General features: G+C 43.0%; 1 protein-coding gene across 1 annotated transcript in view; it reads right to left on the minus strand.

Annotated features, from left to right (window-relative positions):
* Window positions 1-1,669: 1,669 nt before the first annotated feature.
* mst1 (macrophage stimulating 1) overlaps window positions 1,670-25,329 on the minus strand; it is a 75,766-nt gene continuing 52,106 nt past the window's right edge. Inside the window, exons 12-18 of the mRNA XM_048547729.2 lie at window positions 24,058-24,093; window positions 16,229-16,346; window positions 9,495-9,572; window positions 6,411-6,557; window positions 3,817-3,923; window positions 2,968-3,107; window positions 1,670-2,157 (exon numbers count right to left, since the gene is read on the minus strand). Coding sequence (XP_048403686.1) covers window positions 1,999-2,157; window positions 2,968-3,107; window positions 3,817-3,923; window positions 6,411-6,557; window positions 9,495-9,572; window positions 16,229-16,346; window positions 24,058-24,093 — 785 coding nt within the window. The 3' untranslated portion in view covers window positions 1,670-1,998. The remainder of the gene's footprint in view (window positions 2,158-2,967; window positions 3,108-3,816; window positions 3,924-6,410; window positions 6,558-9,494; window positions 9,573-16,228; window positions 16,347-24,057; window positions 24,094-25,329) is intronic.

Here is a 25,329-nt window from a genome sequence, read left to right on the forward strand (position 1 = left end):
ACTGGTTTTGGGATGCAGTGGGTGGGGGGGAAGAGCTGGGCTGGTTGTGTGGTGCAGTGGGGGGAGGGGACGAACTGGGCTGGTTTAGGGATGCAGTAGGAGAAGGGGAGATTTTGAAACTGGTGAAGTCCACATTGATACCATTAGGCTGCACGGTTCCCAGGCGGTATCAATGTGGACTTCACCAGTTTCAAAATCTCCCCTTCCCCTACTGCATCCCTAAACCAGCCCAGTTCGTCCCCTACCCCCACTGCACCACACAACCAGCCCAGCTCTTCCCCCCCACCCACTGCATCCCAAAACCAGTCCAACCTGTCTCTGCCTCCCTAACCGGTTCTTCCTCTCACCCATCCCTTCCTCCCACCCCAAGCCGCACCCCCAGCTACCTACTAACCTCATCCCACCTCCTTGACCTGTCCGTCTTCCCTGGACTGACCTATCCCCTCCCTACCTCCCCACCTACACTCTCTCCACCTATCTTCTTTACTCTCCATCTTCGGTCCGCCTCCCCCTCTCTCCCTATTTATTCCAGTTCCCTCTCCCCATCCCCCTCTCTGATGAAGGGTCTAGGCCCGAAACGTCAGCTTTTGTGCTCCTGAGATGCTGCTTGGCCTGCTGTGTTCATCCAGCCTCACATTTTATTGTCTTGGAATTCTCCAGCATCTGCAGTTCCCATTATCTCTGGGGTATATCCCAGTACAGCTACCACCATTCTGCTGGACTAAACTTCCCACTATTTCCCAACTCTCTGACTATAACATTTGATCTAGCACAATTTAGCAGCACCATCGTTGGATTATGTTTTTACAGTGCAAGGAGGAATCCAAAGTGCACTCACTGTCATCATTAGTATTATTGCACAAAGTGTGTTAGTCAAGGACTTTTCAGGGGAGCATAGTGGCATTATCACTGACTACTGACACTGGATAGAGACCCAAGCTGGGAATACAAGTTAAAATCCCACTATGGCAGCTGGAGGAGGTTAAACTCAATTATTATACCTGGAATTAAAAGCTAGTCTCAAGGATAGTCATCATGTAACCATCATTCATTGTTGTAAAAACTTATCTTTTTCACTAATGTTTTCAAGGGAGGGAAATCTGTCATTCTTGCCTGGTTTGGTTTACATGTAACTGCACACATCGATCAATGTGTTTAACGCTTGAAATGGCCTAACAAACCACTCAGAAAAGTCTGGGGTAGTTAACAAAAGCTGGACTTACCAGTGACATATACATCCTAAGAAAGAATTTTAAAAATTCAAGTAACCAAGAAATGAAACATCATTCAAAATTTATTTTAGAGGTAAGTGTTCATTTGTTTTCACATCTATACAAATAAAAACTCTACCTAATTCATTATGTCATTGCCCAATGTCAATGAGACTGGTTTGAAAATTAGATTTATCGAGATGATCTGAAACACTTTAGAAAATGCCACATGAAAAAAAGTACAACACAATGACAATGACATTTATGTATACAAAGCATTGTTTGTATCATGAGTATATACATGATGAGACAGGCAGGTTAAATGGAGTTAAATGTCAGCAATTTTTAATGATGGAAGAAGTGCCAAAAGAGCTCTTCAAGGTAGAACAGTTAAATACTGTGTCAGAAGAGATGTTCCAGATATCAGGTTTTAAATTAATACCAAACTCACAAAAACGTGATGAGTGAAAATCTGCAATTTAATTAATTTGTATCCCATACATAACTTAAATGATTCATGACTGCAGTGAAGCCTCCCAAAAATGATTGATCAATCACACCATTGATTAGTAAACCTCCCAAAAATGATTTCATTGACCCATGGGTTTCATTAAATAACAAATCCTCTCATATGTAATGCGTAAACCGCTGTTAGTTTTACACTGCTAATTGTTTAAAGATGATTACTCTGAAAGCCATGGAAAAATGATGTTATAACAATACCAGGGCTGGGTGTTTGGAAATATTCATATCGCAGATGCTGAATCTCCCACTGAAAGCCTGGCACCTAGAGTTCCATGACTTTCTTAATCCAGTCTACATACATTGCAACTCGGACAAAGATGCCAGGGTGATTCGGTCGGCCACATCCACGATCTGGAATGATGATTCCCTCGAGCACCCAGCAGCTGTGGGTAAAGCAAGCAAGGGGCCCACCATAATCCCGCTGAAAGATACAAGAAACTGCTTTTAAGTTTCCTGGGAACACAAGTGTAAATAACAGCTGCTGTTGTTGTCCAACTTGAAATAACACCAACCCTACCTCTGAACCAGGAGTTCAAGTCCCATCTGCTCCAGAGGTATCATAATGTCTGAAACCAGGTTGATTAGAAAACATCTGCTGGTTAAAATGATAGGTTTGAGATTTGGGGTGAGACTCCCAGAATCAGGGCTCGGGCACCATTTTATCTGAGCTGGAGAATCTCTCCTTTGTTGCAAAATTCAGGTCTACATCTACTGGTTCCTGCTTATCAGCTCTACATGTTGCACCTTCAAATGACTTTAATAGATCAGTGAATCATGGCTTCCCTTTCATGAAATTGTGTGGTCTCTGCCTGATTATATATGTTTTTCTAAACGTCCTGCTGGTGCATCATTTATTTCAGAGAGGTGTCCTGGGATAGACAACCTGGGGCAAGCAGCGTGAGGAAGCATTAGCTTCCAGACTCAGTTAGTTTAGTGTGGGATTACAGTGTCTCTATTCAAAGCTCCAACTGCAGTCCTTGTTCAGGTGAAGGGTAATTGGAACGCAGAATGATGCTCCCCCTACATCACCATTTCAGGCATTGTGGAGCCTTGTGTAAAAAGACAAAGGTGCCTAATCTGGTGAAACCTTTTAACTCTGCTGACCAAAAGTCCCAAATCGATATCAGGACTTTGGCCTGTGCGTCGATTTCTGTTCCAGCTGCTCTGCTGGCTAGAATTCTCCATCCGCTGTTACTGGTAAAAGCCATTTGCTTGTGTTCTTGTTTCTTACCTCACAAGCTCCAGATCCCCGTACAACTGTCCCAGCACAGATCTCTGTCTCAGCTAGGCGGCCTCTGTAGTACCGATTGCATACTTTGTTACTTATCACCGGCATCGCCAAGATATTCAAAACATCATCACGGCCTGTACCTACACATCAAGAGGAAGAAATTAGGATGGACAAAGAAATGGACAAAGAACCAACACAGGACCTGGGTCCAATAGGCTCCGACAGAATAATGCGATGGTAATACCCAGCAAGAGGCCAGTAAAGATCTCAATCGTTTACTCTTCCTGGCCTGACACACAAGACAATGTCTCTTCTCATAAGTTCCTGGACAAACCAGTCAACTCCAGTATTCACCTTTGTTGCACACACTGCATCAGGTGATTTTCTCTTATTTCTTGTTTTGTCCAAATAAGTTGCAAGTACAAGCCATTCCAAAACTAGAGATTCACACCTGGAAATACTGCACTATGGGGAACACCAGCTTTGCTCAGAGCACAGATGCCTAATATGGTGTAACCTTTTAACTCTGACAACCAAATTTCCCAAATCCAAATATTAGTATCAGGACTTTGGGTGTAGCATTTTGCCAACTGTAATTAATCTAACTTCATTCACCTTTGTTCCCTGCTATTTGTACACCAAAAGTGTGAAAGTGTTAGTTGGAATTTCAGTTTGTGAGCATCATCACCAGCAATGAAACTGTCACTTCCCAAAGCAGGACTATGACCAAGGCAACTTGTTTTCATCTTACTGAATGACTGGTTCAAGCCACAATGATAACTCTGCGTGAGGTGAGGTCCATGTGAATGTTATTTGAGCTGTTACCAAATTCCTGGTGAATGTCCTTACCTTGAGTCTCTCCCCAACCTGCTATCTCACAATTAGTCCCTTCAGGAACGATATAACCCTGAGGGGGTAGACAGATCACAGCAACACGACTGTTCAAAGTGGCAGGTCTGTACAAGTAAGAAAAAAAATCAGAGGTCAGTATGGGGCATCTGATGTTGACTCAGAAGATTGAACACATCATCTAGGCTGATGTCCAGTCAGTACTAAGGCAGTTCTGCACAAATGCAAATAGAAGGGATGTTAAATCAAGGTTCTGGCTCTCCAATCAGAAGGAAGTAAAAGATCCCATGTGACTAGTCAAGGAAGAGCAGAGACAGTTTCCCTGATGCCCTGGCCAATATTTATCCCTCTATCAATATCAAAGATGCAAGTCATCATCACACTGCTGATTTTGGGAACCTGCTGTGTGCAAACTGACTGCCACACTGCCTACAACAATTTCAACTCTTCAGAAAATTCCTTGATTGCCTATAAAGTGGCTTAGCACATTGTAAAGATGCAAAAAAAACAGTATATTAATATACATTTGGGGCTCTTTTGGCACAGTGGTATTGTCCCTATCCCTGAGCCAGAGGGCCTGGATACCAGTCCCACATGCTTCAGATTCAACAAATGTGGAGCTGGAAAGGTATAGCAGGTCAGAGAGCATTCAAGGCCGAAACCCTTCGCCAGGACTAACATGACTTCCCTGCTCCTCAGATGCTGTCCAACATGCTGCAATTTCCATCTCCACATTTGTTGACTCTAGCTTCCAGCAGCTGCAGTCTTTACTGTCTCCACCTGCTCCAAAGGTATGTCACAACATGCCTAAACAGGTTGATTAAAAATAATAATAAATGCACTCTTTTTGCTTCCAACAGATTCCAAGATCTACTTCATTGTCCTTCTAGATGCCAGATTTTCACTTTCTAATTCCTAGATCCTCGCCTAAGACTCTCAGTATACATGTCAGTAGTGCCCCCAAAGGCAGGCCACTTGGAAACTCCCAGATACCCTCACGAGTGCTCCAGGACTCCAGTCATCCTGGTATAGGAATACCCCAAAGCAGCTTATATCTCTCCAAGTTCTCAAATTAACTCCTAATAACCTGATTCTCAGTTTATCAAATCCAATCAATCCTCTACCATTGTCACCCTAGCCCTGCTACACTCTGTCCCCAGCTTAGTGAGACAGAGCCAGATACCTTTTATCCCTTGAGTTGACAGACATTTTCAGCCTATCGTCTATCAATACCATTGATGTCTCTTAATGTTTCTGGGACATCCTCTGCACAGAGAATGGGTTGATTTACTCAGTGCAAAACCTAATTGATCTAAACCAAACTTGACTAATTGACTTATTAGGTTCTTTTTGTTTCATTGCAGGTTTAACCATCCCAGTTCTCTGCATTTCGGCTCCCATATCAAAGCTGCTCAGTCAATGTTCCTGATTTTCAGAGGATCCCTGATCTTAGGAAGTTTTGATTCACCATGACCATTATTCACTGGACATCAGATGATGACATTAGAAGTCAGGCCTATAGTGTGTGCTGCCTGAAACATTAATTCCACTCTTCAGTTCAGTAGAAGAGTCAGACTCAAACTGCTAACTCTGTTTCTCTCTCCATAAATGCTACCAGGCCTAGGGATGCAATGGCAGAGTGGCAATGTTACTGAGCTAGTCATCTCAAATGCCAGCTTAATGTTCTGGGAACAAAGGTGGAAATCCTACCACAGCAGATGGTGAAATTTGAATTCAATAGAAGTCTGGAATAAAAAAGTTAGTCTAATGAAAACCATGTGGCCACTGCTAATTGTCATAAAAACCCACCTGGTTACTAAAGTCCTTTAAGTGAAGGAAATCTACCATGTTTACTTGGTTCAGCCTACATATGACTTCAGACCCAGTGGCAATGTGGTTGACTCTTAGATTCCATGTGGGCAATTAGGGATGGGCAATACATGCTAATCTAGTCAGTGATATCCCATGATTAATATTTTAAAAAAGGCCAGCTAAGTTTCACCAGCATTTTCTGTGATTGCTAGTACTTCTGCTCTGCTGTGCTTTACCCACCAAACCTTTACACCTATATCTATGTTTCATACTGATAGCCTCAAAGTAAGAACCCAATATTACAACAGATTTATGGCAGTTACCGAAAAAGTAATACAGTACCCCAAACATTCAGAAAAAAGTAAGTTCAAATCCCACGGCAGTTTGAGAACTTCAATTTGGTTTTAAAAGTCTGGAATAAAGAGCTGATATCAGCAAAAATGACAACCAAGGTGTCTGATTGTTGTTAAAACCCTAGCGAGTTCACTAATGTCCTTTTGGGAAGAAAGTCTGTTTTCCTCTGGCCTCAGTTTGATTCCAGTCTCACATTTGTAGCTGTCTCTTTACTGTCCATTGATGTAGCCCAACAAACCATTTAATCACTGCAAGCTTCACCAGATGGCCCACTACCACCATATTCTCAGGGCAAACTATGCACGGTCAATCAATGTCAGTCAGTCTTGTCAGTGACACCCACAACCCAAGAATGGGTATAATTTTAAAACATTAAAGTTAAGAAGGTGACTATCAAACAGAACAGATGATTTTATTGGTACAGGTACCTCTCTAACTCCAACATGATCAGGTTGGAGCGTTTTGGTCCACACACAGCCCTTCGGATGGGGATTGCTTGCTTGTCTGGATCATCAGCCCTGGGATCTTTGAACATGGTTCCCATCCAGGCTTCATATCCCCTGAACTCAGCATAACTAAAAGGCAAAAACACAAAACTGAGATGCTGGTTCATTTTTCACGACTGATGTGAGGACTTGCTATTTCAGGCTGGTCCAGTATAGCTCCATCAGAGGATAATATTCTCATTCTCACCCTCTCATCTGAAAGTGTCTCCATAATCTGATGCTGTGGGTCTGGGTACTTTGGTTCACTATTAATTCCAGATTTCTTGTTGGCCAGAATCTCTGAGGCCGGAGAAATGATTGCGTCCTTGGGAGAATCAAACTGCAAATATTCTGCAGATGTTTAAGCTCTGTGTGCTTCACATGGAGGGAGCAACTGAATATAGTGACTTCTAGGGGAGCTTTAGCATAATGCTGGCAGCAATAACACTTTGTCAGAGGTTGGAACAGAGTAAAGATCCCGCTACATTATCCCATCAGGTGCCCAGACCTGACCCAACAGCATGCCTCCTTCCCTACACCGAGAGGACACATTCATTCCGCGCCGGGCTGGAAATGGGCTGAAATTCCCTAAAGCCATTTCACTCAGGAGGTGATTAATGAGCAGAGATTTTCACTCATTAATCTGCTCTGGGTTCAAAAAATAAGCTTCAGATTATGAATTGGATATTTGACCTAGTCTTGTAACCAATAGATGATTGTTGGCACTGTGCAAGTGAATAAACAAAGCAGAAATTCCACTTAAGATGTTGACTAAAGTTCTAATAAACACAATGATGGGAATGACAGAGTGAGCACAGATAACAAGGAGGTAGACTGAGCAATAGTTCCGACTGACAAAAGGGTGAATAATCAGAACATAAATTAAGATCATTGGCCAAATTTCTAGTGAAAAATTAAGAGCTCTGTTTTAAATATAGTGAGTTCTTATGATCTGGAATCTGCCTGAAAGAGTGGCTGAAGCAGATTCAAGTAATTGTCAAAAAGCAATAGGTAAATACCTGAAGAAAAAAAAATCAGGGAAAGGGCAAGAACAGTTAGACTACCTGAATTGCTCTCCAGAAGACCAGCATAGAAACAACAGGCCAAATGGTGTCATTCTGTGCTGTTACCATTCCACAATTCTATGATTCCACAAATTACTTGACAAGGAGGATATTTTTGCATTGCAGGGAAGGAACAGGAGAGGACATAATGAGTCAAATGTGACAATGCAGCTGATTTAATTGGCACCACATCCACTCTCTCCACTGCCGATACCTAGTAGCAGCAACGTGTGCTATCTACAAGATGCACTGCAGAAATTCACAAAAGATCCTTATACAACACCTTCCAAACCCTTGACCTCTTCTACCTAAAAGAACAAGGGCAGCAGATACAGGGGAACACACCCCCCTGCAAGTTCCCCTCCAAACCACTCACCACCCTGACTTGGAAATATATCGCCGTTCCTTCAGTGTCATGAAGTCAAAACCCTGGAGCTCTCACCCAAATGGTATTGTGGGTCTATCTACACCAGAAAATACAACAAGGCAGCTCAACACCATCTTCTCAGCAGGAAGGCTGGAAGGAGCGGCCCAGCCAGCAACACCCACATATCCGTTGAATGAATTTAAAAATAACTTAAAGCACAACATAACCTATAAAATTCAAACAGGATTAGACAGGGTGAACACAGGAAGGATGTTCCCAGTGACTGGGGAGTCCAGAACCAGGGATGACAGTTTAAGGATATGAGTGGGCCACTTAGGACTGAGATAGGGAGCAATGTCTTCACCCAGAGAGTGGAGCCTGTGGAATTCTCTGCCACAGAAAGCAGTTGAGACCAAAACATGGAATATTTTCAAGAAGGTTTTCAAGATAGTTTTTAGGGTAAAGGGTTGCGGTGAATAATCAGTCATGATTATATTGATTGGTGGAACAGGTTCCAAGGCCAGAATGGCCTACTATTGCACCTATTTTCTGTGTTTCTGCAGTGTAAAATTCAAATATTTTATGAATGAGAGGGAACATAACACTTGAATATGAAAAAAGATCAATCTTTTACCTGATTTTCCCTTTTTGTTCCGTGTATTATTTTTACACTGGGACCAAAATACTTCAGGGATCTTCCTTTATAATTAAGTAGATGAAATGAAACCTCTGAAAATTGCAAGATTCCTGGTTGGATGAAGAGCCCTGGAGCCGGAAGTTTACCACACACTATTTGAAGGGGAGAACATTGACTGCCTTTTGGGGGGTAAATTTTTAATGGGGTAAAATGAAACAGAGACAGAGTTAAGGAGAACTTTGGGGGATTTCCTTCACTAATATAAAGGGCTGAACCCCTCACAGAAAAGTATGGTCCTTAAAATTACATTTTACCAGACAGTCTGGGTCTGGGCTGGTACCATGGGGTGGCGTGGGGCGGAGGGGCCTTCTGAGCAAAGTCAGTCCTGCTTGCCCTTTGTAATTCTGGTATACACACACAAATTATTGCAGGGTCAGTGAAGGAGGGGAATAGGATAATATTCTCTATGATGTTAGCTCATTCCTATTGAAGTTTCCAGCCACCTCACTAGTTCCTGACTAAACGGCAGGAGTTGATGTCATTCCTAACCAACAAAGCCTCTCTACAAGTACCCACTAGAGGGTATCTTGCTGCAATGGTCACCCCGGTGAATTAGACATCCGTCAGGCTGGGGAAGGAGTTGAGTGCCTGGCCCATGCCAGTTTGGGACGTCTTGACTGCCCAATGATGTTGATTTTTCCCCCAACCCCATCCCAACGTTGGTACCTTGGTCATCTCAAATATGCCTGTCGCCAACTGAGATCAGTGGGGTAAAGCAGGATCTTATGTGTTTGGCTCAGTGCCACTTTGCATGGTGCATTCACCCATGAAGGTTTGACTGCTCATGTTTACAGCCCCATGGCACCTTATGAGGCCTATCGCCAAACCCACATCAAAATTGCGGTGGCAGGACATTCCTGGACAATTAGAGCTCAATGCAATAAACAGTCTGATCGTACCAGGAGGAAAAACACTGCTTGGTACTGATGATCCAATTCCTGCGCACAAGGGTCCCGCCACAAAAATGCTTCCCTTCCCTGGAAAGAAAGTGAAATACAACTTAAATATGTATTCAAGGAAAATCAACAGAATTGGCACAACAGAGAAAGAGAACAAGGAAGAAATATGCACTCCCCACCCCCACCACCCACCTCCTCAATTGGACTGACAACTCTGTTTCCTGGTGCCTTATCACAGGATGTCCCACTTTTAACTGCACCGATCAACAGCCTGCAGTTCCTGCTATTTTCTAGCCAGTTGGGCCCAGCTCGCCAGGTACCACCTTCCGACACCGATTGGATTCAACCATATTGACCTGGTGATCCTTAACTGTCAATCAAACAGTCTTTTCCCTCATGGAAGACAGCAGTGAAACAATGCAGGACTGAAAATCTGAGATGAAAAACAGAAAATGTTGGGAAGCAAAGAAGACATTAGTTGTGGAGAACGTGAGAAAAGCGATATTTTAGGGTGACAAGAAGGAACGGAAAGCATTAAGTACCAAACTGGTTTAACTCAAGCACAGGGGCAGATGAAACATTGGGTGGAAATCACAAGAAACGCCCTGCAATAGAGTGGAAAACAGGAGGCAGTTCAGAAGAGAATTACAAGGATGTCGCTGGGAACTGAGGGTTTGAGTTATAAGGAGACGCTGGATAGGCTGTGACTTTTTTTTCGCTGGAGCATTGGAGGTTGCAAGGTGGCCTTACAGAAGTTTACAAAATCATGAGGGGCATAGATACAGTGAATAGCAACGGTCTTTTCTCTAGGGTTAGGGAGGTCAAAACCAGGGGGTATATTTTTTGGGTGAGAGGAGAAAATTTTAAAAAGGTCACAAGGGAACAACTTTATTACACAGAGACTAGCTTGTGTATGGAATGAACTGCTAGAGGAAGTACTGATGCAAGTCCAGATACAATGTTTAAAAGATATTTAGATAAGTACATCAATTGGAAAGGTTTGGAGGGATGTGGGCCAAATGCAGGCAGGTGGGGCTGGATTAGTTTGAGAACATGGTCAGCATGGACTAGTTGGACCAATGAGTCTGTTTCTGTGGTGTAATGCTCTATGACTTGATGATGGCGCACAGCAGAATGTGATGGTAATGAGACAAGAAACGAAGGATGGGTCTAAAGGAGGCGTGATTGGAAATAATGAGAATTATCCAAGCCTGAGAGCTAAAAAAAATCCTTAAAGAAATAAAAATACAATAAAATGGACCCGGTGGTATTGATCTGAAATTGCTGAACTCAGTGTTGAGTCCAGGAGTCTGTAAACAGCCTGCTTAATGAACTAGTGTTCCTCACTAAGCTTCATTAGAAGAGTATAGGATGCTGAGGGCAGAGAGGTCAGTGTAGGAGTCAGATAGAGAATTTGCAATGACAGGCGATTGCATGGGAATGCTGGGCCACACATAATTTTTTTTAAAATTATTTATTCATTTGTGGGCTGTGGGCATCACTGGCTAGTCAGCATTTATTGCCCATCCCTAACTACCCTTATGAAGGTAGTGGTGAGCTGCCTTCTTGCTGCAGTCCACTGGCTATTGGTTGACCCACAATGCCATTTGGGAGGGAATTTCAGGATTTTGCCCCAGCAACAGTGAGGAACAGTGATATATATCCAAGTCAGGATGGTGAGTGGCTTGGAGGGGAAATTGAAGGTGGTAGTGTTCCCATATAACTGTTGCTCTTGTTCTTCTAGATGGAAGTGGTCATGGGCTTGGAAGGCACTGTCTGAAGATCTTTGGCGAATTGCTGCAGTGCATCTTGTAGATAGTACAACACTGCTGCTACTAAGCATTAGTGGTGGAGAGAGTGGATGTTTGTGGATGTAGTTCCAATCAAGCAGGCTGCTTTGTCCTGGATAGTGTCAAGCGTCTTGAGTGTTGTTGGAGCTGCACCCACCTAGGAAAGTGAGGAGTTTTCCAGCACATTCCTGACTTCTGCCTTGTAGACGGTGGACAGGCTTTGGGGAGTTAGAAGATGAATTACATGCCGCAGTATTCCTAGCCTCTGACCTGCTCTTGTAGCCACTGTGTTTATATGGAGAGTCCTGTTGAGCTTCTCGTCAATGATAGCCCCCAGGATGTTGATATTGTGAGATTCAGTGATGGTAATGCCATTAAACATCAAGAGGCAGTGGTTAGATTGTCTCTTATTGGTGATGACCATAGCCTGTTATTTGTGTGGTGCACATGTCAATCCAAGCCTGGATATTGTCCAGATCATGTTGCATTTGAACATGGACTGCTTCAATGTCTGAGGAATTGCAAATGATGCCGAACATTTTGCAATCATTGGCAAACATCTCCATTTCTGACCTTATCATGGAGGGAAGGTCATTGATGAAGCAGCTGAAGATATTTGGGTGTAGGACACTACCCCAAGGAACTCCTGCAGAGATGTCCTGGAGTTGAGATGACTGACCTACAACAACTATGACCATCTTCATATGTGATAGGTATGACTCCAATCGCCAGAGAGTTTGCCTTGAGATACACATTGATTCCAGCTTTGCTAGGGCCTTTGATGCCCCACTCGGTCAAATGTAGCCTTAATGTCAAGGGCTGTGACTCTCACCTCACCTCTGGAATTCAGCTCTTTTGTCCATATTTGAACCAAAATTATAATGAGGTCATGAGCTGTGTGGTCCTGGCAGAACCCAAACTGGGTGTCACTGAGCAGGTTATTGCTGAGCTGGTGCTGTTTGATAACACTGTTGATGACACCTTCCATCACTTTACTAATGATCGAGAGTAAAATGATGGAGCCGTAATTGGTCATGTTGGATTTGTCCTGCTTTTTATGAACAGGACATGCCTGGGCAATTTTCTAAATTGTCAGGATGATGCCCAGTGTTGTGGCCGTACTGGAAGAGTTTAGCTAGGGGAGCGGCAAGTTTGAGATGTCCAGCAAAGTGATCGATTGATGCTTGGGCTTCCAAATGTGGGACAGACTGCATCAGCAACAACAAACAAGGATTCTGAATTGAAACAAATACAAGGAAGTCTCTGTTTTACATGGAAGGTATGTTTGAGCCCGGGGGTTGAGAAAAAGAGGAAGGTAAAGGCGAAATCCTGGAATTTCTGTGCTTGCATGAGGAGCACACAAAGCAGCGGGGGGTGGGGGGGTTGATGGAGGAGTGGACCAGGGTGTCTTGGAGGTAGAAATCCCTTCAGAATACCAGAAAGGAGGGCACATTAGATAGATTTGATAGCTACATCATGACGGAGGTGATGGAAGTGACAGAAGATGATGTAACAAATCAAGTTTAGTCGGAAGGTGAGGACAAGGGAGAACCCTATCTTAAATCTGGGAACCAGAGGAATGGCTAAGAGCAGAAGTGCAGGAATCTGAATGGATGGAGGTAGAGGTTCTGTCAAGGTATTGTGGGGGAAGGGGAATAGGTTTTACAGGAGCAAGGAATAATATCCTTAAAGGAAGCTGAGTGTGAGTGAGTCTCTCAGATATTTTTGGAAGTTAAGAGGGTTTATATTGGATATTAATAAACCTATTTCAGAAATGGAGACAGAAACACTGAGAAACAGAAGAGAAAGGTGGAAGACAGATCGTATAAAAACAAGGACCAGATTTTCTTGCCTTTGAATGAAAGTTAAAAGGTGGAGAGATGATTGGAGGGAAACACACATCCTGTTAGGTTCTGAAAACCACAATATATTCCTGCATTTGGCATATGTTTGGTTGTCAGTGAGATTTCTACTATAATTGGAGCCCAAGCAATAGCAGGCAGCCAATCAGAAGCTGAAGCTCCCATATTCAGCAGTGCCATGGAATTAGCCATGGCTTGGCGTATCACCAAACTTATACAGGTTCCCATGCACAATTCTTTCTCTGGTACATCAATGACATCATTGGTTCTGCTTCCCTCTCTCGTTCTGAACTGGAAAGACTGAGCAATTTCACTTCCAATCTCCCCCCTGGCCTCATCTTCACCAGAACCATCTCCAACTCTGGTATTATACTGGCCACCAGCAAGCTCAAAGAATGTCTCATCTTCCGCTTGGGGACCCCACAGCATCTGGGACTCAACATCAAGCTCATTAACTTTAGAGCATGATTCCATCCCAAACCCAATCCTGTTGTGAAATAGGTTGCTTTCAGCACGGTCACCCATTCCCACATTCTCCTAGGTCCATTATCGCATCATATGGGTTGCATTCAGTACAACTAACCCATTTTCTCCTACTCTTAGGTCTTATTGACACTTATTCAACCATTTTTTTCTCCTGTCCTGGCCTGCTATCCATAATCTCCCTGTTTACCTCTGCCTTTCTATGAGGCCATAACATACAAAAGCAGATTGAGACCATTTGGCCCATCAAGTCTGCTGCGCCATTTGATCATGGCTGATGTGTTTCTCAATCCCATTCTCCTGCCTTCTCTCTGTAATCCTTGATCCCTTATTAATCAGAACCTATCTATTGCTGTCTTAAAGGTGCTCAATGATTTGGCCTCCACAGCCTTCTGCAGCAATGAGTTCCCCAGACAAACGACACCCTGGCTGAAGAAATTCCTCCTCATCCCAGTTCTAAAGAGTCACCCTTTCACTTGGAGGCTGTGCGCTCAGTCCTTGTCTCTCATACAACTGGAAACATCTTCTCCATATTACTGTATCCAGGCCTCTCAGTATTGCAGAAATTTCAATCAGAATTTCCCCCTTATCCTTCTAAACACCATGACGTCCAAGACCTGGAGTCTTCAATCATTCCTCATTTGACAAGCTCTTCATCTCCTGGATCATTCTTGTAAACCTCCTGTGGATACCCTCCAACTTCAGCACATCGTTCCCTAGATACGGGGCCCAAAACTGCTCGCCATATTCCAAATGCAATCTGACCACTGCATTATAAAACCTCAGCAGTACATCTCTGGTCTTTTATTCTAGCTGTCTCAAAATGAGTGCTAACATTACATTTGCCTTTCACCCGCTATATTTACCTTAAGAGAATCCTGAACTAAGACTCCCAAGTGACTTTCTACTTCAGATTTCCAAAACGTTTACACATTTAGAAAATATTCTACACCTAGGAACGGGCAATAATTGCTGCCTAGCCAGTGACGCCCTCATCCCATGAATGAATTAAAGTGCTCTCTGTTCTTCCCACCAAAATACTTAACCTCACACTTTCACTCCCTGTATTCCATCTGCCACTTCTTTATCCATGCGGCTAACCTGTTCAAATCCTTCTGCAGCCTTCCCAATTCCTCAACGCTACCTGTCCCCCCACCTACCTTTATATCATCTGCAAACTTGGCAATATTGCCCTCAGTTCCTTCGTTAATGTATAAGTGAATAGTTGTGGCCCAAACCTGGACCTTAGCAAAACTCCACTAGTCACTGGCTGCCACCCTGAAAAAGACTCTTTTATCCCTAGTCTCTGCCTTCTGCCAGTCAGCCAATCCTCTTTTATGTCTCTCTCTCTCTCTGGGCTCCGGCTCCAGCTATCAGCTCACATTCGCTCCACCCCAACCCACACTGTCCAACCCCATCTTCAGCATAAATACTACTTTTTCCTAGCTGCCACCAGCTCTGATGAAGAGTCACTGGACCCGAAATGTTAACGTTGCTTTCACCCCACAGATGCTGCCAGACCTGCTGAGTTTCTCCAGAAATTTCTGCTTTTGTTTCTGATCTCCAGCATCCAAGGTTTTTTGTTTTATATTAATATTTTGGTGCATTACTTTAGGATAGGGGAGTGATCACAGGGAGATGTGGGATTTGGTGGCATGGAGTCTTGGGGAGGCTGTTTGGAAACAGGGAAGCGTTCTTAGCATCCCACCCTACTGCCCTGAGAGCAGTTGCTCAGTTGTGCACTCGTGAGACTGAGGGACCTCCACTAACTGCCAGCAAGTTTGTGCTGGTTAACCAGTTTTTTTTTGGTCATTTCTAGAGTTGAAGCATTTGGAGCACCAGCGTGAGTAGGCCTTATATGGTAATTTAATGGCCACGTAAGGGCCTCCGTTGGCAGTTCAGGGCCATCGTGCCTAGGACATAATTCAGGCGAAATGGTGAAGGCAGCAAGATTCTGGTCCTTTATTATCTTACCTAATTACATACCCTTCCCAACTCCAGGCCCAAAATCTCCAGGACCAGAAGATTCCAGGAAACCAAAATTGCTGAAATCACCATTTTCAATAATTTTATATGTAATAAGTGTAAGTATTCAAAAACAATTAAAATCACACCACTTTGTTGATGCAACATATGTTTTTTTTATCCCTCACAGTCCACTTCTGTCATAGAGTCTGGCTGGAGATGTTGCCCACCATTACACCTATCTTCAGCTTCAGACTCCACTGGAGTTTCATGGGCCATAGCTGCTGAGGTGAGGCAACATCACACACAGGAACTCATTCTAATTCTTGCCTCTGTGAATCAAATATTTGGTGAAATAGTGAACTGTTGTAAAGTGAAGAGACAGGCTCTGCCACCTGAGAAATGAACATTGGTTTTCATGACCACAGCTGAGAGTCACAAATAGGCAAAACATTCAGACCTAGAAATTCTCTCTATCCATGCAGAGTGATGCCATTGTTTGAAGGAGCTCACGGAGTACAATCTATAACCTTGGAAACCTATAATCAGGTACTGAAGATACATGGGTTAGGCATATATACTGATAGCAAAGGTACAGGCATTTTGGAAACAGACCACCACCTGGTCAGATTACCTGTTGCGAAGGCTCACAGTCCAGGGGGAGTTACCAGGTACGCCTTTTAATATTCGACTCTTTTTGTTTTCAACTGTCCGGTCTTCCCGCCTACCACAGGACTCAAATTCGACTAAGGCTAAAAGGGGTACAGAAGCCAGCATTAAATACAACACACACTCATCCAAAGCACAGGGAGTGAACTGACCCCAGGGGCTGCTTACTCAACCCAGTCTTGGCACACAAGCCAGGGAACAAGAAATAGGAAAATCCCCAGGGTCAATTCACCTCTCGAAACTCCATAGAGGAGAACTATTACTGGTATTAAAGGTAGTTACTGTAAAGTCAGACTATACCCTAATATGAGAGTTATGGTTATCCTAGTAATGAACTACACCATGAAATTAAAGGAGCAGTCATCATGGGGTAATATTATACCCTGGTATTAAAGTATAATTATTATGGAGTTGAACCACATTATTGTATCAAACTTACGGTCATTGTGAAGTGGAGAAACATCCTGATATTTGAGGCACAGTCATTGTGCTCGGTGATGACACCCTGCTAATAAAGGTATCGTCACTGTGAGGTAGGAATATAAACTGATGTTAAAGGTACAGTTATCATGGTGCAGGATCACACCGTGATATAAAAAGTGCAGTCAGTATGATGCAAAATTACACACTTACACTAAATTTAGAGTCATTGTGGAGTAGGACTACACCTTGGTATTAAAAGTACAGTCATCTTGCATAACCATAGGGAGACAAGTACTCTACTTGTCAACAAGATCGGCCAGGGATGACTAAAGAGCTGAGGGACAGCATAAGATTAAAACATAAAACATGCAAGTGTAAAAAGTAGCATGAATCTTGGCAAAGGGAGTGATACAAATAACAACAAAGGGCCACAAAACAGATACTAAAATTTAAAAAGGAGTATGAGAAGAAAGCGGTGAGGTATATCAACACAACACACAAATATTTTCCAATCATAGCAGAAGAAAAGTGGTGATAAACATTATTGTGGGCCCCATAAACTAGTAACAGTGACAGAGTCAATGACAATAAGGAAATGGCATACATGCTGAATTATTGCTTGTGTCAGTATTAACAGCAGTGAAAGAGATCAACACATACTGAAAGAACTATTCTTCAATTGGGAATTCACCATAATTACTGAATGCAATTTAACAGTACTGAAGGAAATACTAGCACTAGAAAAATTTCCAAGTCAACATGATTTGCATTCCAGTATTTTAAAGGAAATGGGCTGAAGATATTATGGGTGATAATTAATTAGTGTCATAAAATTCTCTCCATTCAGGGATCGTTCCTTTATTCTGCACATTACTTCACTATTTAAGAAAAGGGAGTGAGGGAAACAGGTAACTTTAGACCGGTTAATCTAACATCTACGAATGGGAATTTTCTGTAATTAACACTAAAAACCTCAAAAAATTTCACATGGTCAGAGAGAGAATAGATAATAGACAATAGGTGCTGGAGTAGGCCATTTGGCCCTTCGAGCCAGCACTACCATTCGTTATGATCATGGCTGATCATCCACAATCAGTATCCTGTTCCTGCCTTATCCCCATAACCCTTGATTCCACTATCTTTAAGAGCTCTGTCTATCTCTTTCTTGAAAGCATCCAGAGAGTTGGCCTCCACTGCCTTCTGGGGCACAGCATTCCATATATCCACCACTCTCTGGGTGAAGACGTTTTTCCTCAACTCTGTTCCAAATGGCCTACCCCTTATTTTTAAACTGTGTCCTCTGGTCCTGGACTCACCCATCAGCGGAAACATGCTTCCTGCCTCCACAGTGTCCCATCCCTGAATAATCTTATACATCTCAATCAGATCCCCTCTCATCCTTCTAAACTCAAGAGTATACAAGCCCAGTCGCTCCAATCTTTCAACATTTGATAGTCCCGCCATTCTGGGAATTGACCTTGTGAACCTACGCTGCACTCCCTCAATAGCAAGAATGTCGTTCCTCAAATTGGGAAACCAAAACTGCACACAATACTCCAGGTGCGGTCTCACCAGGGCCCTGTACAGCTACAGAAGGACCTCATTGCCCCTATACTCAATTCCTCTTGTGATGAAGGCCAGCATGCTATTAGCTTTCTTCACTACCTGCTGTACCTGCATGCTTGCTTTCATTGACTGATGTACAAGAACAGCTAGATCTCGTCGTGCTTCCCCTTTACCTAACTTGACTCCATTGAGATAGTAATCTACCTTCCTGTTCTTGCCACCAAAGTGTATAACCACACATTTATCCACATTAAACTGCATCTGCCATGCATCTGTCCACTCATCTAGCCTGTCCAAGTCACCCTGTATTCTCATAACATCCTCCTCACATTTCACACTGCCACCCAACTTTGTGTCATCAGCAAATTTGCTAATATTACTTCTAATACCTTCATCTATATTATTAATATATATTGTAAACAGCTGCGGTCCCAGTACCGAACCTTGTGGTACCCCACTGGTCACTGCCTGCCATTCCGAAAGGGATCCGTTTATCACTACTCTTTGCTTCCTGTCAGCCAGCCAATTTTCAATCCAACTCAGTATTTTGCCCCCAATACCATGTGCCCTAATTTTGTTCACCAATCTCCTATGCGGGACTTCATCAAAGGCTTTCTGAAAGTCCAGGTAAACTACATCCACTGGCTCTCCCTTATCTATCTTCATAGATACATCCTCAAAATATTCCAGAAGATTAGTCAAGCACGATTTCCCCATCATAAATCCATGCTGACTCTGACCTATTCTGTTACTGCTATCCAAATGAGTCGTAATTTCATCTTTTATAATTGACTCCAGCATCTTTCCCACCACTAACGTCAGGCTAACCGGTCTGTAATTTCCTGTTTTCTCTCTCCCTCCTTTCTTGAAAAGTGGGACAACATTTGCCACCCTCCAATCCGCAGGAAGTGATCCTGAATCCATAGAACCTTGGAAAATAATTACCAACGCGTCCACAATTTCTAGATCCACCTCCTTAAGTACCCTGGGATGCAGACCATCAGGTCCCGGGGGCTTATCAGCCTTCAGACCTAATAGTCTATCTAACACCATTTCCTGCCTAATATAAATACCCTTCAGTTCGTCCATTACCCTCGGTCCTTCAGCCACTACTGCATCTGGGAGATTGCTTGTATCTTCCCTAGTGAAGACAGATCCAAAGTACCTATTCAACTCATCTGCCATTTCTTTGCTCCCCATAATAAATTCACCCGTTTCTGACTTCAAGGGCCCAATTTTAGTCGTAACCGTTTTTTTTTCTTTTCACATACCTAAAAAACCTTTTACTATCCTCCTTTATATTTTTGGCCAGTTTTCCTTCATAGCTCATTTTTTCTCTGTGTATTGCCTTTTTAGTTATCCGCTGTTGCTATTTAAAAGCTTCCCAGTCTTCCGGCTTCCCACTCATCTTTGCTATGTTATACTTCTGTTTTATTTTTATACAGTCCTTAACTTCCCCCGTCAGCCACGGCTGCCCCCGCCTCCCCTTAGGATCTTTCTTCCTCTTTGGTATGAACTGATCCTGCACCTTCTGCATTATATCCAGAAATACCTGCCATCGTTGTTCCATTGCCATCCCTGCGAGGGTATTGTACCACTGAACTTTGGCCAGCTCCTCCCTCATAGCTCCATAATTCCCTTTATTCAACTGCAATACTGACACTTCCGATTCTCCCTTCTCCCTCTCAAAGTGCAGATTAAAACTTATCATATTATGATAAGTCACTACCTCCTAATGTCTCCTTTACTTTGAGGTCCCTGATCAAATCCGGTTCATTGCACAACACCAGATCCAGGATTGCCTCCTCCCTGGTAGGCTCCAGTACAAGCTGTTCTAAGAATCCATCTCGGAGGCACTCTACAAACTCCCTTTCTTGGGGTCCAGTACCATCCTGATTCTCCCAGTCTACCCGCATGTTGAAATCTCCCATAACAACTGTAGTGATACCTTTGTGACAGGCCATTTTCAACTCTTGATTCAACCTGCACCCTACCTTGTGACTACTGTTTGGGGGCCTGTAGATAACTCCCATTAGGGTCTTTCTACCCTTAGAATTTCTCAGCTCTATCCATACTGACTCCACATATCCTGACTCTATGTCCCCCCTCGCAAGGGACCGAATATCATAACTTGGATTTGAAAGTGGATAAGTCATAACTGACAAACATGATTAAAAATTTTAAACAGTGTTCCTTTTTATGTTCCTTGACTATGTATGACCTATTTGTTAGAATAGACAGACCCTTTAAGACTTCCACGTGGCCTCATGTGAATACTTTTTAAAGAGACACCTGCTTCAAAACATACTATATTTTTCTTGTTCAGTATTTCCCAATTTCTGCACAGCTACCCATCCACATGAGTTAGATGGAAGGTTGGAGGTAATTAAATAGTGGTCGGGGGAATGTCAATAGAACAATGTGGACATCCTGAGGACATGTGATAAAGTCCCTCTCTGGGCATTGAGAGCTAATGGTGAAGCACATGGAGTTGAAGGCAAGTTATTGGTGAAGTGCATGGAGTTGAAGGCAAGTTATTGACCTGGTTGACTGTGAGGAATGGAACAAGAGGGCAATGGTTAGGTTCCCTCGCGTGACTAGTGGATGTCCCACATGGATCTGTGTTGCGTCCTCAGCTATTCACTCTTTTTATTAATGACGCCAATGATGGGATAGAAAAACACATTTGCAAGTTTTCCAAAGATCAAAAAGAGGTGTGTAGTGCAGTGTAGCTAGAAGTATCAAAACAACAAGGAGATATTAATTGATGGAGAGAATGAGTAAAATAGTGACAAAAGGTTTTGATACAGGGAAGTGTGAAATCATCCACTTTGGATCTAAAAATGCTCAAACAGGATACTTACTAAATCAAGAAAATGTAGAAAAAGTTCAACTCCAAGGAATTTTGGAGTCCAGGTGCACAGATCTTTATAATGTCATGAAGATAACAAAAATAATCAAGAAGTCTAATAGAATTTTGGTCTTGGGTCAGCTATACACTTTGATAACACCACCGAGAGACATTGTGCGTAATCCTAAGCACTGCACTTTGATAAAGTGATATTGATCTTGGAAGTTTAGTGTAGGTTTTACCAGAACAATATGAGGATTCTATGAGTTAATAAGAGAATACTGAAATTGGGGCTGTCTTTCCAGAAATTTAGAACATTTATGAGTGATTCAATCAAAAAGTTCAATTATGAAACTATGAGATAGACAGATAAAAAATATTCTGCTGGTTAGGGAGTCTAGTTGTAGGGGACATAGGCTAAATTGAGGGGCAGACTATTTGGAAGAAAAAATCCTTTACACATTCACAGGATGAGGGTGTCACTGACCAGGCAGCATTTATTGTCCATCCCTAAATGCCCAGAGGACAATTAAGAGTCAACTATATTGCTGTGGGTCTAGAGTCACTTGTAGGCCAGATCAGGTAAGGATGGCAGTTTCCTTCCCTAAAGGACATTACTGAACCAGTTGGGATTTTTTCCTGATAATGGACAATGGGTTCATAGTCACCATTAGACTGTTAATTCCAGATAATTTATTGAGTTCAAATTCCACCATCTGCTATGGTGGGATTTGAACCCAGGTCCTCAGAATGTTATCTGGATCTCTGGATTAACAGTCCAGCAATAATACCACTAGGCCATCGCCTCCCCTAAATTCCCAATTAGGAAACAAACACATAAAGGGTGGCAGAAGTTTGGACCACCCTTCCACAAATAGGACTTAATGCAAGATCAATTGTTAATTTTAAAATCTGAGATTGATAGATTTTTAAAAACTGGTTCTTAAAGGATAACTGGCATTAAGGGATAAAGGGATACAAGGTGGGTATGTGGAGTTAGTTCATAGATCAGAGAAGGAGTAAGGGGCAAAACGGCCTCTTCCTGTTACCAAGTTCCTTGCATGGTTTGGGAGAAACGGGTAGAAAAGTGAGTAGAGGTGTAGAAAATGGAACAGAACCCATCAAAGTCTGGTGTACATTGGCACAGAATATTTGCTTGGGGACACAAGAAATGGTTACAGAAATAGAAGTTTAATTAATAGGACAGTTGAGACAGAGGCACTGGGAGAATGGAATGGAATCCTTACTGTAAGTGGACATTAACAAGTACAGTTAAAGTTGCTGTGGAAGTCAATGGGTTTATTAGCTCACAGATTAACTCCAGAAATGAGATATTGAAGTCAAGAATGGAAAGAGAAGGGAAGAACCATTGATGGACCACCAAAAAGGTACAAGAGGGAGGAAAATGTAAACAAAATTGATGGTTTTATTCCAGTCAGGGCAAGAACAGGCAGCAGCACTGATATAGTCATCACTGGAAAATGAGGGGAGTGGGGGCCCTCGTTTGGATTGTCATAGAGTCATGGAATTTTATAGCATTGAAAGAGGACTTTCAACCCATTGTGTTTGTGTCTGTCATCAAATATCTGTCTGTTCTAATCCCAGTTTCCAAAGCTAGACCCATAGCCTTGTTTGCCTTGGCATCACAAGTGCCACGTCTAAACACTTCTTAAATGTCTGGAGAGTTCCTGCCTCTATTACTCTTTTAGACGAATTGTTCGATGATTGTTCACCACCTTCTGGGTGAAAAACCTTTTCTTCCAATCCTATCCAAAACTCATGATCCTTACTTTAAAATTATACCCCCAATTATTGGTCCTCCATTAAGGGAAAAGATTTCTCTCTATCTACCCTGTCAATGCCTCTAAGAGCTTTGTACACCTCAATCACATCCCTTCATCCTCTGCTCCAAGGAAAACAACCCCAACCCATCTCATCTCTTCATAGCTGAATCTCTCCAATCCTGGCAACACCCCAGCTAAGAAATGTTCTGTGTTATGTTCTTGTGCTATTTATCCATAATATTAATTAAGTAAATGTATTCCATTTACATGAAGATCTCTTGCGAGTTTACTTACAGCTAAACTAGTACACACAATGTAGTTTAATCTCCAGACACATCCCATGCCTAGGGTGACAGCGTAGAATGATTGTGACTCTCTGCCATAACTTGACATTCAAGTACTTGCTTACTTACACGTTGATTGTCTGAAAGGGACATCATTAGAATCATAGAATTATGCAATCCTCACAGTGTAGAAGCAGGCCATTAGGCCCATTAAGTCCATTCTGATCCTCTGAAGAGCAGACCACTCAAACCTAACCCCTTACCTTATCCCTGTAACCCTTCATTTCCCATGTCTAATCCACCTAGACTACACATCCCTGGACACTATGGGCAATTTAACACCTAAATCCACCTAAACTGCATGTCTTTGGACTGTGGGAGGTAACTGGAGCACCCAGAGGAAACCCGCACAGACATGGGAGAATGTGCAAACTCCACACAGACAGGCGCCTGAGGGTGGAATCAAACCGGGTCCTGGGTGAGGCAGCAGTGCTAACCACTGAACCACCAGGCTGCCCTATTGTCACCATGCCACCCTTTTCCAAAAAGGAATTAAGATCTTATGGGTTCCAGTACCAACATGTTTAATTTGGAAGCACAGCCCTCTTTCTGACCCTTCTGCCAGTGGAAAGAATTTCTCCCAGTCTACTCCACCAAAGAACACCTATAATTTTGATACCTCAAGTAAATCTCTCCACAACCTTCTCTGCTCTAAAGAGAACGATCCCAGATTTTCTCATCATCCCATTTCTTTAAAATAATCTTGATAAATTTGACCGGATGGATGATTGCTGGGAAATCAAAGCTACTCAACATAACCATGGAGACATATTCTGTTTTCTCTTTGCTTCTGATTGTAAGTTCAGCTGCTGCTATCCTCAGTTACCTGGATCCTCCTTGTTTGTTGATTTGGCCTGTCCTTCTGTAATTGAAACAGATGATTGTTGCACAATTAGAATAAATTTGACTGGAAATTTCTCTGCAAATGCGATCTCTGAGGAACCTTGACCTTGTGTCTATGATTTGAGAGGAGTAGGGAGTTAGTCGCCTTCCATACTAACAACCTGCCAATCACTGATCACCAGGCATAGGAAAGAGGAAAGTGCAACAGAGAGCTGTAATATCAGGCCTCTGTCCCTTCCTATTTTCACAACACAACAAAAGGCACCAATAGCAAAACAACCAGAGTGTTCCCACCCAGTGAATGTCCTAGACTACAGAAAATCTCCCAGTTTGTAAAATAATACAATTTCTGCGACAGTAATGCAGCAAATGTAATCTCAGATGTTCTGTGCCTGTTATACAGAACCCCATCTCAGTGCCTGCTCTGTAGGCACTATTTCTTGTCCTGTGCTGTGGAACAATGTGCCAATTTTCAGAGTGGCAATGCAATCTTGTGCCTCCTGCTCTTTTTTTTAATGAAAAGAGAGAGCTCCATATTTCCAAATGAGGGTTTTCTTCAGAAAGACAGAGTGCTTCCATTCCAACAGTTCTCTCATGGTGCAGAACTGTTAGAAGGCAAACTCCACACGCACCCCCGTTTCACAACAATCAGCTGCCACATTCTGAAATTTACATTCCAGAATCTCACACAGTCAAATGGTAAATACACCAGATAAGTGTGAGGTGAGGGTGCCAGGTGGGTAGGGAGTAAGGTGCGAGGTATATAGGTTGCCCGTTGGGTAGTGTGGAGTTGGGGGGGGAGGGGGGAGGATATCAGGGTGTGAGGTGCCAGGTGTATAGAGTGTGTAGAGTGTGTAAAGTGGGTAAAATGCCAAGAAAGTAGGGGTTAGGGTGCTAAGGAGAGGGTGCCAGGCATAGGGTGGAAAGGATCCCAGTAAGTGAGGTAGTGTTGAGTAGACCAGGTAGCTCCGGTAATGGGGGGAGCAGAGGCAGTTCAGGTCAGGCAAAGGGTTTTGGAGGGAGGGAATGGGTCTAGAGTGAGGGCAGACAAAGTCAGCCTCTAGGGTGGGGCCGGGAGGAAGGTTCTAGAATCAGGGAAGGGTGGATCGGCTCCCAGCAAATTAAAGAGGGGTGATCAGGTACAGAGTCGGGGAATAGGTGAAGGGCTCAGGACCGGGGTGGGAAAAGAGAGGAATGCGTTCAGAATGAGGGCAGGGATTGTGTTGGGACTTGAGGGGAAACAGGGTCGTATCAG

This window comes from Stegostoma tigrinum, chromosome 11, assembly GCF_030684315.1.
Source record: "Stegostoma tigrinum isolate sSteTig4 chromosome 11, sSteTig4.hap1, whole genome shotgun sequence".
Classification (NCBI taxonomy): Eukaryota; Metazoa; Chordata; class Chondrichthyes; order Orectolobiformes; family Stegostomatidae; genus Stegostoma; species Stegostoma tigrinum.